The sequence below is a fragment of the Anomalospiza imberbis genome, chromosome 4, assembly GCF_031753505.1.
Source record: "Anomalospiza imberbis isolate Cuckoo-Finch-1a 21T00152 chromosome 4, ASM3175350v1, whole genome shotgun sequence".
Lineage (NCBI taxonomy): Eukaryota > Metazoa > Chordata > Aves > Passeriformes > Viduidae > Anomalospiza > Anomalospiza imberbis.
This window is the reverse complement of record NC_089684.1, coordinates 17,889,746-17,904,383: the sequence shown is the minus strand read 5'-3', so window position 1 is coordinate 17,904,383 and position 14,638 is coordinate 17,889,746. Positions and strand designations below refer to the sequence as shown.

The 14,638-nt window shown below is 38.8% G+C and overlaps 1 protein-coding gene across 2 annotated transcripts in view; it reads right to left on the bottom strand.

Moving 5' to 3' along the window:
- Positions 1–14,638, bottom strand: part of TNKS (tankyrase) — a 127,942-nt gene that overhangs the window by 92,546 nt on the left and 20,758 nt on the right. For both annotated transcript variants that reach the window (XM_068187316.1, XM_068187317.1), the window contains exon 3: positions 6,984–7,079. In XM_068187316.1, the coding sequence (XP_068043417.1) occupies positions 6,984–7,079 (96 nt within the window). The remainder of the gene's footprint in view (positions 1–6,983; positions 7,080–14,638) is intronic.

Sequence of the window (14,638 nt, the reverse complement as noted above, 5' to 3'; positions counted from 1 at the left end):
ATTTCAGTGTGAAGTATAGGCTAAATAAATTTCTGTACATTAGGTTTCTGAAAGCTTTCAAAACATCCACAACTCTATATAACAGGAGAACTGAGAAACAGAAAACCAAAACACCTGATTTAGGTGTTCTGTGAAAATTCTGAAAAGATAATTTGTTCCTTTGACTACTTTAGAGTTTGATTCCATCTGAAGAGTAAATACTACTGAACTGTTATAACAGTAAAAAGAAAAAAAGAGTAAAAATCCTTGCCAGGGGGATGGTGTCAATCAAAACCATGCTTTTCATAAAGGCACCAATCCTAAATCCCACAGTGCCTCTTCTTACTTCTCTACCTACACAACAAACTATAGACTTTGAACTCCTTGCCTAAATTGAGATTACAAAGAATGCAAAGTTTCTTGATCTAGGCTGACACCCACATTCCAAAGAAGCCAGTTCAAGATACACATCTAAGCTTCAACAAAAGACACGGATAATAGCACTTAACTCTAAAACAAGAAGCAGGAAGAGAGAGAGCAGCTCTCATTATCCTAAAATTAAGCCCTATGAAACAAGCATCCAGAGCTGAAGTTACAATTGGAAGAAATCTAAGCACATTAAGGCATGGAAACGGACTTTAGGCAGCAGAACATACACATCAGCTCACACAAATCCCTGCAAAAGTCCCTCTATAAGAGATTAAACAAATTACACAGTTATAGAGTCAGAACCAAAATACTTCAGACACTTAAAAGCTGGAATAACTTGTTTCCTTTAGGATAAAATACACTGCAATTTGTGTTAAATAACCTACCACACTGAAGGAAATGTTTAAATTATTTAATTACCAAAGGAAAAACAGTAGAAGCTAGAAGGACCGAAAAGAAACTGAGGGAATGAGCAACAAAATGTAATACTGAAAAAGCAATAAACACTGCATGCATAATATAAATCACCTAGAATTATACTGGAATGTAAACCACAAACTTCAGAATTCGGAATTGCTTTAGAGACTCCCATAAACCATTTAGCTCTTCTGCAGTCAAAGAGGTAATAAAAAACAAACTTAGCCTGAATAAAACCTGGAATAACAAAATGCTATGAAAGCTATTAAATCATCTCTCCAGAAGTCAATGGGATGCTGTACCAGAGCACAGTGCTCAAATCAAGATACGTTATCTTGAAATAATAATGCAGTGCTGGAAAGCAGAAAGAGAATCAGTGATTCCAGCAGTACTGCCAAAGCACAACTTCCTTTCACTAAGGTGAAACTTTCTATGTCCACATTCTAAAGATCAAGAACTGCTCTTCTCAGAAATATAGCAGAAGTACACACCAAGTATGGCACAATGTCTAGAACAAAGAGAGGACTGTTTCTTCCACGTTCTTCTCAATGAGAAAAAAAGGAAATTTTTTTTTCAGTTTTAGAATTGAAATGTTACCATGCCAGAACTGCGAAAAGATGGCATTTAACTCCTGGCTTGCTAAGCAACCTGTACACTTTCTTCAAAGAGGAAAGTGGGAATTAGAGCACATACTAAATGAGATTTTTAAAACTATAAATTTATAAATACATCAAGATAGTTATCATTATAATATTCTCTAAAAACCATAAAACAAGAAGATTCAAAATTGATAGAACTAGAGTTTCTAGATGAGGGCCACCAAAATGGTAGACTTTATGTTCCAGGTTTGTGCCACAAGTACCTTTTTCCCACATCTTTCCAAAGACTGGAAGAGCAATGGCCCCAGCATTCCCAATGGAAAGCTGTTATTGCTCATAATGCTCCAGGAAGTAAATGTAACAGACCACCATGGACTCCAAATGTAAAATCATCATATATCATTCATACCAGTGAACTAGAGCATATGGTTTATTTCCTCCTCTTAGGTCTTGGTAAAAAAGAAGAGAAAACCTACCCAAATGCTAACAAGTAACAATCACAAAAGCATATATTCAAAGCTCAAACAAGTTCTGGAAAAGGCTCTTCGGACCTCTTACTTCAAGATGTGTATCAGCAGCTTATATGAAGTAAGGTGAAGATTTTCTGCAGGTCAACAATATTCCTCAACTGTGGGATTTCTTGCTCTTTTCTGTAAGGCAGCAGATCCAGTGTTACTATCAGAGAGGACATTGGCCTGGACAAGTGGGTGGCCTAAACCATTCTAGCAGCACCTGCCCTCCTTACCATGAAGTCACTTTTTCTTTTGTACTGATGTTTATTTTACAGTTTTGTAAAGACAGAAGCTAAACCTTGTCCAAATGATCTGATTTGGAACACACTATGTAAGAATTAGATCAATTAGAGGAAAGCAGGAGACAGCACCTCCCAAAATGAAGTGCTATTGCCTATCCAGAAGGCCTTCAATATCCTAAGAGTACCTAGAAGGAAAAAACACCAACCCAGAAGGAAATAGTTTAGTATTTGAGACAGTCAAGCTGTAAAGGTACCACAGGAAAAACAAAATTCACAAACTAAAACTTCTTCTCTTACTGCTATTTTTAAATGGCTAAGTTGTACCTAAAATCCATTTTCCATTCTCTGAAGTTCAGTAAACTTATTGTAATGAAATATCATATTTTTCTCTTCCTTGCAGGTAAATTACACATAAATGGCAGTTCACTTGAAAAAGAATTGTGCAAATATATTTCAATACATGAACTATGCTTCCTGCTTAAATTAAAAAGTTGACATGACAAATAGATGAAAACATGAATCCTCATTAACACCTCTAGTAACCTTAGCCCAGCTATACTTTCACTCATCAAGCCGTCCTTCACCTCCAAAAAACTCAAGTGAGAAATGCTCAATAGGACCTAAAGCGCTTGGTTTGTATAAGACATTATTTCCATAGTAAGCAGGAAGATCAGAGTCTTGTTTAATTTTGAAAATTGATTCTATTAACAAACAAGACATTATTTCATAACTAAGAAATCTTCCTTTAATCTAGAGATGCAGCAGTTTTCAGACTTTTTTTCATTTTGATCTTTTTCAAGGGAGTAATCCTTGAAACCAACAAAAACCAACCCCACAAAACACTGGCATGAAGCAGACAAAAATATATTATCCAACAAAAATGCCTTCAGCTCCTGCTAACAGCTCTTTGGAAACTGCTCAAGTACAAAGAACAGCTATTCACATAAAGAAAGCATTTCTGAATAGCAGATAATATGGGGAATAAGTGGCACTTATTTTTTCCACTGTGTGGGAAAAAAAAAACCAAACAAATAAAAATATCATTCACATAAATCATTAACAACAGTGTTGGCTCATCATATACATTACAGAGAAAATATAAAAGGATGTTAATCGTTAAAGAGGTGATAATCAGGGTAAGAAAATAATGAAGATTAATATGACTAGCAGTGCAAAAGCTCCCAAAGGCCTTGTTTTGGAAGGGAGTGCCACAGAGCGATGTACGGCAACAAAGATGAGTTCCCATCTCAGAAATCACACACCCCAAAGACAATTAAACTAAAAAAAATAAGCTAGGATATTAATCTGGTGTGATTAACAGTTCTTAGACGTGGTATGTTTTTGGAGCCTGTAGTACCACTTCAGCCTAGAGAAAAAGAGGATTCCAATCCTTTTCCTGACAACACAATTCAGGAACAGTATGGGATGCTAAGAAGAAACAAAATATTCACCCTCTCAAACATGAAGTGCTTGGTTCACACAAATGCTGCCTAACCTGCAAAAGGAGGAAAATAGGCTACTTCCTAGGTAGTAAAAAGCAGATTCCTCAATTATGTAACTTTTTTTTTTAAGAAGATGGTACTTGGTCTTTAATTTCTGTATCATTCCATTTATTCTACAAAGAAATTTTCGAAGTCCATTTAGATCAAAATATTAGCCTTGCATCTGCATTATGTATCCTTATAAAACACACATTTTAAGAGGATGTTGCAGGAAAATGGCTGGAAGTCATGGCAGAAACTACTGCATTACATGTCCTTTCTGCAATCTAGGTGAAAAGGAGAGTATACATTATTCTAGTCTGGAAGACAGAAAAGAACAAGTCATTGTGGATTGAGCATTTGCTGCCAGAACAGCAGAAATGCTTTTTATGCAGCAGGAATTTCCCTTTTAAAACACATAGAGAATTCTTTGTCAAATTGAAAAGGTTTAATCAATTACCAAGAAGCTTTCTGTTTACTTTTGCTGCGTTGGAGGTCAAAGGGACACTGTAATCACAGTTCATTCGCAAAACAATTAACACAGATGCACGAACCTATGCAAATACTTGGTCAAAAAATGTTTTAAGAACCACCCGTGTTCTTCAACAACCAATACAGCAGCAATGTGGAAAAGTCTATTATGGTCACATGATCTATCATGATTCCTATGAGGAAAGGCTGAGAGAACTGGAACAGCTCAGCCTGGAGAAGAGAAGGCTTTGGGGTGACTTAATTGTAGACTTCTAGTACCTGAAGGGAGCCTACAAAAAAGATGGTAAGAGACTTCTTACAAGAGAGTGTAGGCATAGGACAAGGGGAAATGGATTTAAACTGAAAAAGGGTAGGTTTAAGTTGGATGTTAAAAAGAAATTCTTTAATGTGAAACTGGAACAGGTTGCCCAGAGAAACTGTGGATGCCCCATCCCTGGAAGTGTTTAAGGCCAGGATGGATGGAGCTCTGAGCATCCTGGTTTAATTAAAGGTGCCTCCTGTCCACAGCAGGGGGGTTGGAACTAGATAGTCTTTAAGGTCCCTTCCAACCCCAGGACATTCAATGGTAGACACCATTCCAGAAAAAGGAATCAAAAATAACGAGAGCAGCCTTGACATGCATGCTGCTTAAAGATGCAAATGCAGTAACAAATTACGGACTGTGCTCCACTTCCAAAAGCTCTAAATATGAGCATTCCTAAAACCCCACCATTCAATACTAAATACTGAAAATCAAGTTAATATATCCTCCTCATCCTTAATCCAGTAATACCTTTAAGTTCTGATGCACCTAATTGCAAAACATTGCTGCAGCTAAAGATTATCCCCAGTCAGATAGATCTTAAGAAATCCCTTAAGCCTCCTTCTTCCAGAGGGATGAAGCAAGACCTGACGGTAACAACATATGGAAAATGCACGAGAAATAGCAGCCTAACAGAGACAGTATAAAACAAGGCAACACCCAGAAAAATGCAGCTCTTAATAGCTAGCCTCCATTTAAATGACATCTCCAGCGTTAGGTTTTTCAGTTATTGTGCATCACAAGGCAGCTACAGCCCTGTGTGCACAGCATGGAACTCAGGTGCACAGCACAGAGCCCTGCGTAGCCAAGAGCCACCTTGAGGACAAAGCTGATAAAAGCTGCTTTTCTTGCTGGGAAGAAGAAACACATACAAAAATGACACTTTGTTATCAACAGCTAAACACATCTACAGTACCATGTGTGTCTGCATGGACAACCTGGTAACATTCACTGGCTGGAGATAGCTTCAGTCACTGATGTTGTGTGTGAGGCTTTAGGGGTGAGTCCAGAGACGGGCACTGGCTGCATTTCACAGGATGTTCTCAGAGGGCTGCTTCGAATTCATCTCCACTTGTCTGCTATGACACATTGCCCTCTCCCCTGCCTAAAGCACAAGGTGATCCAATGCCTAGAGAAATCAGTGGAGCAGACATGAGGTCACAGACTTTCCTGATCTTCTACTATCCTCTGAAGATGTATAGCCTGAAGAGCAGCTTGGGCCTTGTAACCCTCACACTGTAGGTATATCAAGCTCCCCACAAGTAAATGGCATATATCCTTTAACACTTCCGAGGTACACTGACTCCCTGTTGCCCTCTCTATCTGCAGCATCTGTACAACTGTACCCATTAACAGCCAAAAGTCAGTTTAACCTGCTTAGCACATCTAACATTAGTGTTAACACTGTAGGAATGGGTTTAAATTTGACACAGAGTAATTAAAGTAAATCGTATGTATTTAAAGTACACTATTCCAAAGGCACTCTCAAATCACTGCAGCGCTGTAGATAATTATGTATAGCACTCAGCGCACCGAAGAAAGACGATGAGGAAATGTTCTTGACAAAGTGAAGGGAGCTGGTGTGCTCTGAACATAATCTGAAGAAAGAATATGGGTGTTTCATAGCACATAACCTATAAATTAAGCTGTCAATAAAAAGAGAGACAGAATAGGGGAAATAAAGGAAAAAGAAAAACAGCTATTCCTTCAAGTGAACCTCAGCTGCTGAATCCCTTTCTATAAATCTAATTGTATATATTTTAAAATGCAATATTATTTTGTTTTAAGCATTATTTTCTAGATGACAAAATCAGCACAAAGGACCACGTATTTCCTGATACCGATTTGACAGGCAACTATATTATACTTTTCATGCTTACTGGTATGCCACAACATTTAATTTTTTTTAAAAAAATCAAAGCTCTGTAAAAACAAAGTTATATCTATAGGATATTTTCATGAAACATTGTTTTGCAGCTGATAGCCCCTAAAAAAGAAAAAAACTGGTAGATAAAGGGTTCAACCCAAAATGAATAACAAGGAAGAGGAAGGAAAGTGCAGCATGCGAATCTGCAGCAAAATCTAATGTAAGTATTGATCTCCGCAATCAGTAGCAGGTTGTCTTTCACATCACAGGTACTTTTATAGTTACACAAATGTCCTTGCTTGCCTAACAGTGAAGGTCTTAAAACAATTGACCTGATTTTTTTCCTATTTCTTTTCAGGAGCTAGGGGATCCTGTTCAAACTGTCTATTGGGTATCAATTAAAAAGAAAAAACCCAGAGAAACACAGTAAATAACAAATTATATTATAACAGAAAATTACAGCATTAGCATAAGTAGAATAAGCAAACCCAGAGCATCACAGCAGATTAACAACAATTACATCAACATGAAACCTGGTAAAAGACAGTTTTTAAAATGCTCTTACACAACAGAAGATCTGGAAAGGCAGAAGGCTCTTCTGATGCTGAACTTATACACACAAAATAAACTCGGGTTACACTGCTGAGAGATGTATGCATCTTACCCGTGAGTACAGCTTTTGCTGAAGGGTCTGCCAGATCCAGTGCAGATTTCCCATCGGTGTTCCGAATGTTTGGATCAGCTCCGTGCTGCAGCAGCACTGTGCAGGGAAAGCAGAAACAGTATCTTACCTCAGGTATACACAGGTTATTTACTGTTACGTGTCTCCTCGGCATGATGAAGGCATAAACAAACATTGCAGAATTTTCTTTGTTTTTCCTTCTGTTTTTTCTCCCTCTCTCTCTCTCTCTCTCTCTTTTTTTTTTTTTTTTTTTAAGCACTGCAGCAAAGGATCTTCTCTGGACTAAGGCTAAGTTGGCAAGTTAAAATATAGTAAGACCACATGACCTTGCATGATAAACATGAACCCTGACTCTCTTCGAATAGTCGGGTTTGGGTTCCTCCTGACAGCTAGCTGGTATGCTGTGCATTCACTGACTCACACTGGGAATCTGCTGTGGAACCTGCTTGTGCCTTTACTACCACTATTGCTGCTTGTTACCACTCCTGTTCCTTTTCCAGCTGAATGTTCCAAGTTACCCCACCTCTATAAATCAGCAATACTCCAGCCTTTCAGTGGCTCATCATTCGCATAGGAAACCTTAACCACAGCGTATCAGCTCACCTTCAAGAAGTGCAACAAATAGGGTAAGATTTGTAACCTGGTACCCTGCAGATTGGATGCTCAGAGGCTGTTATACTCACTGGTATTTCTGTTCCCTACTAAGCCTATAAACACATGAAAGTTCAAGTACATGAAAACACTCAGAATACAATATACAACCATAAGGCTAGGAAGGCATTGATACAGTAAACTATCAACTAGAAAGTTCACTAAAGTTCATTAAAAAAAAAATCCACAGTATTTCACCTGTGAACCCTTTTGATCAGGAACAACATAATGCAATACAGATCACCACCTCTCAACATCAAGATATTTTGTACAGAACTGGAAAACAAAGTCCACAGCAACATTAGAGGCCTGACAAAAAGGCCCCAAACGTCACGCAAAATAAGCGCAACATATTACAAATTCAGGGCAACACACTTATTTTGTACAAGTGCGAATAACAGGGCAGTATACAGAAACTCAGGTGAAGAAGATGAGTAATAAAAACTGGCTGGCATTTATGATTGCTCATGTAACAACATTTGTTGAGATACAGCTGGACTGAAGAAGTCAAGACAAAGAAATAGTTGCAAACAGTTTTTGTAACTACGGGTATAAAAATATTTCACAGACAGAATTCTCCAGAAAAAACATAATCCAATTAAGAACAAAACTAATTACTGATACTGCATATATATATATATATATATATATATATATATACACACATATATTTTAAAAAAACTTTAACCAGGAAACACTTTTCAGAAAACCTTTTTTTCTAAATTAAAAATTTAACTGGTAGTGTTATTTTTATTTAAACCTCTTTTCCTATACATTTCTGACTTCAAATTCTTTAAACATTGCCAAACTTTGTATATTTTAACTTACAGGGTGCAATGCTACATGCTTGACCCCAAGCTGAATTTTTGCAGAAGCCTGGTGCTTCAGTGAAGTAAAATGACTTATCTTACGCTTTGACAAGAATGCACAGTGCCTGATATTTTTGAAAGAAGACTCAAGTAGGAAGCCTATTAAAAAATCTAAGCTTTTTTTGTTTGGTGGTGGGTTTTTTTTCCCCCCTGTGTCAAGACAAAAACACCAAAATGGGAGGGGAAAGAAAACAAACAGCTAGCACGTGCTCACTGAATCTTGTTAGAATTTAGCACCTACGTCTCTGAAGACACCATCTGTGCCATACGTGCTACCACCCACTGAGAGATCTTACTCACGGACAGGTTTGAGACTGAGCCAGCCTCTCAAGCCACTCAGGCACACTCCAGTAGGAACAGGCAAACAAGACCTTTTGCAGATTTTTTTTTAAACACAACAAGCAGTATAGGAACTGAGTATGGAAAGACAGATTCCGTACGTCCCCTCTCTCTTCCCTTGGACCCTATAGTGACTCTATATACCTAGGAAGAGAGAAGCCATTTGTCCCAAGAGGCACCAGTGTAAGAGTAGTAGCCTGAAAGACATTAGCAGCAACTGATTGTCTATCAAGAGAAAGCAGGCAGTACAAAACAATGAAACACAGAACTGACCGGTCCAGAAAGCAACAAAGGATTCATATGGCAAAAAGCCTCAGACAAAGAGCTAGGGGAGAAAACAGAAAAAGATGATGTGGTAGGGGAAAAGATAATAGCCCAGAAAAAAAGTCCTTGAAGAAAGACCAAGAAATAGGAATGACTGGGATCTGACCCCTTCGGAGGGTTGGACTAGCATGTGACGTCAAATTGAGGCGGGTTAGGGCAAGAAAGGCGACTTTAAAAAATGCCAGTAACAGATGTAGAACTCTCAAAGGCATCTGCAACTGCCTGAGCTCAGTGTTAAAACAGAAGCACATTTTCAAGTCTCTTGATTGTTCCATCCTATGCAAACCAATCAAAATGCTTCCCTCTACTTCTGCTGGCACACACAGATGACAACACACACGGTACTGCTCCCAGCTCCTCTCCTGGTAAAACGACAAAGGATGATACAGTATACCTAACCTATTTAGTCACGCTAATGAACCATAAAGGAATTGGCCAACATAAAATTTCTGCATACAGTTTTTAGCCTTTTTAAAACCTAGGCAAATACATTAAAAATTTACTAACAAGGCTTAAGCTGGTTGTCTGCAAACCCTGGAATTACTGACTGCCTTTGGAACACACATTCAAAGTGGCCAAATGAGGTTCAGAAAAATAACCTATCAGAACTCAGTTGCTGTAACCATGAGACTCATCCTTCTTGACTCTGTAATCATTCATCCCGCTCATCTTCCAGCTTCTCCAACAGCCAGGGGTATGGCCTGCAGACACTGCCTTTATTCAGTCCTAGAAACACATCTATACCATGGAATTAAGGCAATAGAATACTGGGGAAAAAACAATTATATAAATAAATACTTCATTAGAATGCATATGAACAAAGGAAGCAAATGGGTCACAAAGGCCATCTTATTCTTATATTTCTACTACTGACTGTTTTATTCTAACATCTCCATACCTTTTAAGTACATAACCTTAAAAAAAGAGATCCCAGTGAGCAATGTTGTCATCAACAGGAATTAACAAGAGATATACAGCATTTGATGTTTAGTCTATCAGTATAACACAGATGTACTTCAATACCCGGCAAACCCCAGGTAGCTCTAATTGAATGTTCTCCTCCATGTTCAAAACCTTTAATACATTAACAAAGAAGAGACAAAGTCTCTTCTAACAACAGAGCATTTGAGATCTAGACACAGTGTGTCTCTAGATTTCCTTTTCAATATGCCAGGGATGTGTAAAAATTTCAAGATAGATCTCCTCTGTGGGGAAAAAACATTTCCTCTATAAAGAAACACAACAGAACAAGCCATTCTAGATAAATGTAGCTATTTTGGATTTCAAACACTGCATACTCGTTTTAGAGGATGGTTTCTGAGTAGCCTGAAAAGGGAATGTGGAAGTAAGTTTCTATCAAGAAACTTCTGTTCCAATTCCGTACACTTAACAGGTAATTGTAAGGATGTTGTACACAAAAATTAACTCCTGAAACTTTGTTAATTGGCATACTTGGATATGCTGGTTTATTTCCTCTGGAAAATGGTGACACTGGGGTCTATTATTTTTCTGTATTGGTGGCAGTGCCCTTAATGATCTAACAATACCACTAGCAGACTAGCCCTGCCTTTTCTACAGACTATATTGTACAAACAGTATAAAGAAGGTTTTTTTAACTGAATCTTCATATTGCATATAGATGTCAAAACCCTGTAACATTAACTATAGTACAAACACAGACTGGTCTGGAGTTTTATTTTTTACCCTCACTGCAACTGCTAAAATACTTCAGGTTTATGTTCTGATTTTCACATACTATCTGAAATACCTTATTTAATTACACTGCTATTATAACAGATCAGTACTAGAGAGAAGAAAGGCCATAAGTCTTACTATATTTTTTTAAAAAGCTACTGTATTGCATATAGCATATACTACAAGCACTAATTATTTCACATTACTGTCAACTCACTACAGCAGGATGACTCCTAAAATGACACACTTGGCCCACAGCCTTCTGGCATAGGTATATTGAACTGTGAAGTTAACCAACACAACGTCATTTGGCTGTCAAGAACAAACATTTTTACTTTTGTTAGTTTCAACCTTCACATTTTCACTTCACATTTCAAGGTATGGCAAAAACTTCCCCGGAAGCTATCAACAAGCAACAAGTGTTGTTTTTACTGGAGTGGGGGAAAGAAGTTTGTCTACATTGAAACCATCACCCAAGTACTTAGTCCTTCCTACTTCTTACTCCTACAGATGAAAGTGCACCAAATGAAAACACTTTTGATTGAAAGACATAAATACAATGGAAATAGAATAGGGATAAAAATACATGTGTTTGTTCATATTAGCACAAAGATCAGTACAGTTCAGATATGACTTCTCTAGGCCCAAATTCCACAACTTCCTGATTGTCCCTGCAGGAATGCTGATGGAAAAGTTCACTTTTGGTTTCAAATCAGATGAATGCAAGTACAAAAAAAAAGAGCACCTCTCAATTTCTGACTGTTGAGTGAAAAACGCAAGAACAACAGGCAGACCTCCCAGAAGTATCTGTACTGCAAGCTGCCTACTGCTTTTAATTATATTTCAAGAGTTGCTCACAGCTCTACCATTGCCTACTCTCTCCCTACCAGTTTATCACTGTCCCACTGCCTTGTGTTTGGGATCCCTTCCAGCTACCCCAGATTTACTATATATTCTTTCTTCCCCCTTTTCAAATTCAACTTCTGGAAACAATCTCCAGAGGTTTTTTTCAAACTATATTACTTTAGCTTTATCTACTTACTCCCGAAGAATCAAGGTACAGAGGACACAGTCTTAGAAAAAGGCCTCTTTTGGAATTACAACATGGACACTATCTTCCATTTCTCTAAATGACACCTCTAGAGCTGGCCAGTCTCTCACTAACTTTAGGTCCCAGGAACACACACACTTCTCAGTCTAAGTCTTGTGTAGGATGCTTCCAAGCTGACAAGAAACATAACAAGCTTATTTACCTTCACATTCTGAAAACATTTAGACAACACACTGGAATCCAAAGTATTAACTTTTCTCCCCTAACTACCAATACATGTAAATCAAACTACCAGTACATGTCAATCAAACCACTTAAGTTTTGAAGCTTCTCGTGTTACAAGAACACCAGTTTCTTGCCTAGATATTATACTTCTGTGATTTAGAGCCTAGATATTATACTTCTGTGATTTAGAGCCAATAATTCAATTTTGGCAAGTTACCAGATACATAAGCCTTTTTACTAAATGACCATATATAACAAAAAATGTAGCACCCTACTCTTAGCTTTTTAAAATTGAATATATAAGATATGGCTAATAACACCAACCACCCCTGTATCACAGATTAACTTCCACCTCTGTGAGCAAACTCAGTCTTGTCTGTGTCATGGAGCAACAAGTACTCTTCAGCCACTGGAACTACAAGGAAAAAACATGAGGGACAGTATCACTACAGAGGCTGCACAGAGCTCTAAGGATTGGACCTGATGACACCCACAGCCTCAAACACCACTGCCAACTCAGTCAAGAGCAGTTGGAAAAAAAGGAGAGACAGGTCCTATGCTCTTGGCTGCCCCTCTATAGTGAATGCCATCCAAGTTGAATGAAGAGAGGATTATGGAGCAGAGAGGCTAAGCACACCAAAGCACATAGTTCAGAGTCAGGACAGGAGAGAGGCAATAACCTGATATATCTGGAAACACTGCAGGTAGATCATTGGCAAGAAGACACAATAACCTGGTGGCAGATCAGGGACAGGAGTGTCTAGAAGGCTTTTGAATATCTCCAGAGATGGAAACTTCACAACCTCTCTGGGCAATCGGTTTCACCTAGAGCACACTGGCAGAATTGTCACACCTAGCCCTGTGCTGCTCACCCTGCACTGGGGGGCTGCAGCTTCAAACATTTGGTCAGGCAACAAAGCAGATTAGAGAAGCAATCGCTTGCCCAATCCTCATGCAACAACATGACATGCTCTGGTTGGCACAAACAAGGACAGCACAGAGACACATACCAGTGATAGGAGTTGAAAAGAGTAATTTTGTGTTTCTAGTTTAAACCTTACCAGCCAAAGTCCTGCTGGGTCAGTGTAAGCTGCGTAGCACTTCCCATCATTTTGCCTTCTCTACTTCCCTTGTTCAGGGCATTCCAGTTTCCCATTGTCCCAGACAGGGGTTTGTTCCCAATGAACCAGCATGTTGGTTTTGTTCTTTGTTGGGGCCAGACAGAGCAAGAGACAAATGCACCAACTACTGTAGTATAAAGCAGAAGCTTACAAAAGCAACATTGGGGTCCACTATGTTGAAACAAAAAATTTTAAAGGGAATTAGTTGGTGTTCCCCAACAGCCTAGACATAAACGAGTTCTGACAGAAGGAAGAAGCAGCAGACAAGTAGAAGAGAAAAGGTGATAAAGTTCTGAGCAACAGAAAAATCAGGGACTGCTAATATATTAGGAACTAGGAGGGAAACACCTGTGAAATGCCTCAAAGGAATTATGGCAGGGTCCTCTGAGAAGGTGGTGAGGTCAGTGACACAGCTGAAATGTCTCAATACCAATGCACACAGCACAGGTAGCAAATGGGAGGAGCTGGAAGCTACTTGGCAGCTGGAAAGCTACAATCTAACCACTATCACAGAAACATCATGTGAAGGACCACACAGCTGGAACACTGCAATAGACATCTCGAAAATTTTCAGAAGTCACAGGCAAGAAGGAAAAGCAACCAGGTGGCTGCCCTCCAAGAATAAAAAAACAACAACAAAAAAAGCATTGACTCTAGAGAGCTGCCTTGGAAAAACAGCAGTGAAAAAGTTGAGAGCTTATGGGTAAAAATCAGGGGCTAAGCCAACAAAGGAAACATCATGGCTGGTGTTTGCTACAGTCTATGTCATCAAGGGAAGCTTGTTGATAATGAGTTCATCCTTCAGCTACAGGAGGTGTCATGTTTGCAGGCTCTGATCTTGCTGGGAGACTCCAATCACCCTAACATCTGCTGGAAAAGCAGCACGGTAATCTTTAAGCAGTCCAGGAGACCCTTGCAGACCCAGTGAAGAATGGAGTAAGGACTCCAAGTTTTCAGAGCACACTTCCAGTTGCTGAATGAATTAATGGATGGGATGCCCCGGGAGCTGCCCTCAGGGACAAAGAAGCTGAACAGAACTGGCAGCCCTTTAAGAACATTTTTCATAGAGGCCAGGAGCTCTCAATTACCCTGTGTAAGAAAACAGCCAAGGGAAACAAGAGATAAATGTGACTAACTAAGGGCCTCCTGATTAAACTAAACAGTAAGAAGGAAATGCAAAGTTCTACAGGAATACTGCCTAGAAAAAGGAAGACTGAAATAAACATACCCCCTCTTGATAAATAAGACATGAGAACTAGTGATATGGAGAAGGCTGAGCTATTCAACAGTTTTTCACTTCAACTTTCAATATACTTCCCACATCTCTCAGTTCCCTGAACCTCAAGGCTGGGACTGCAGACT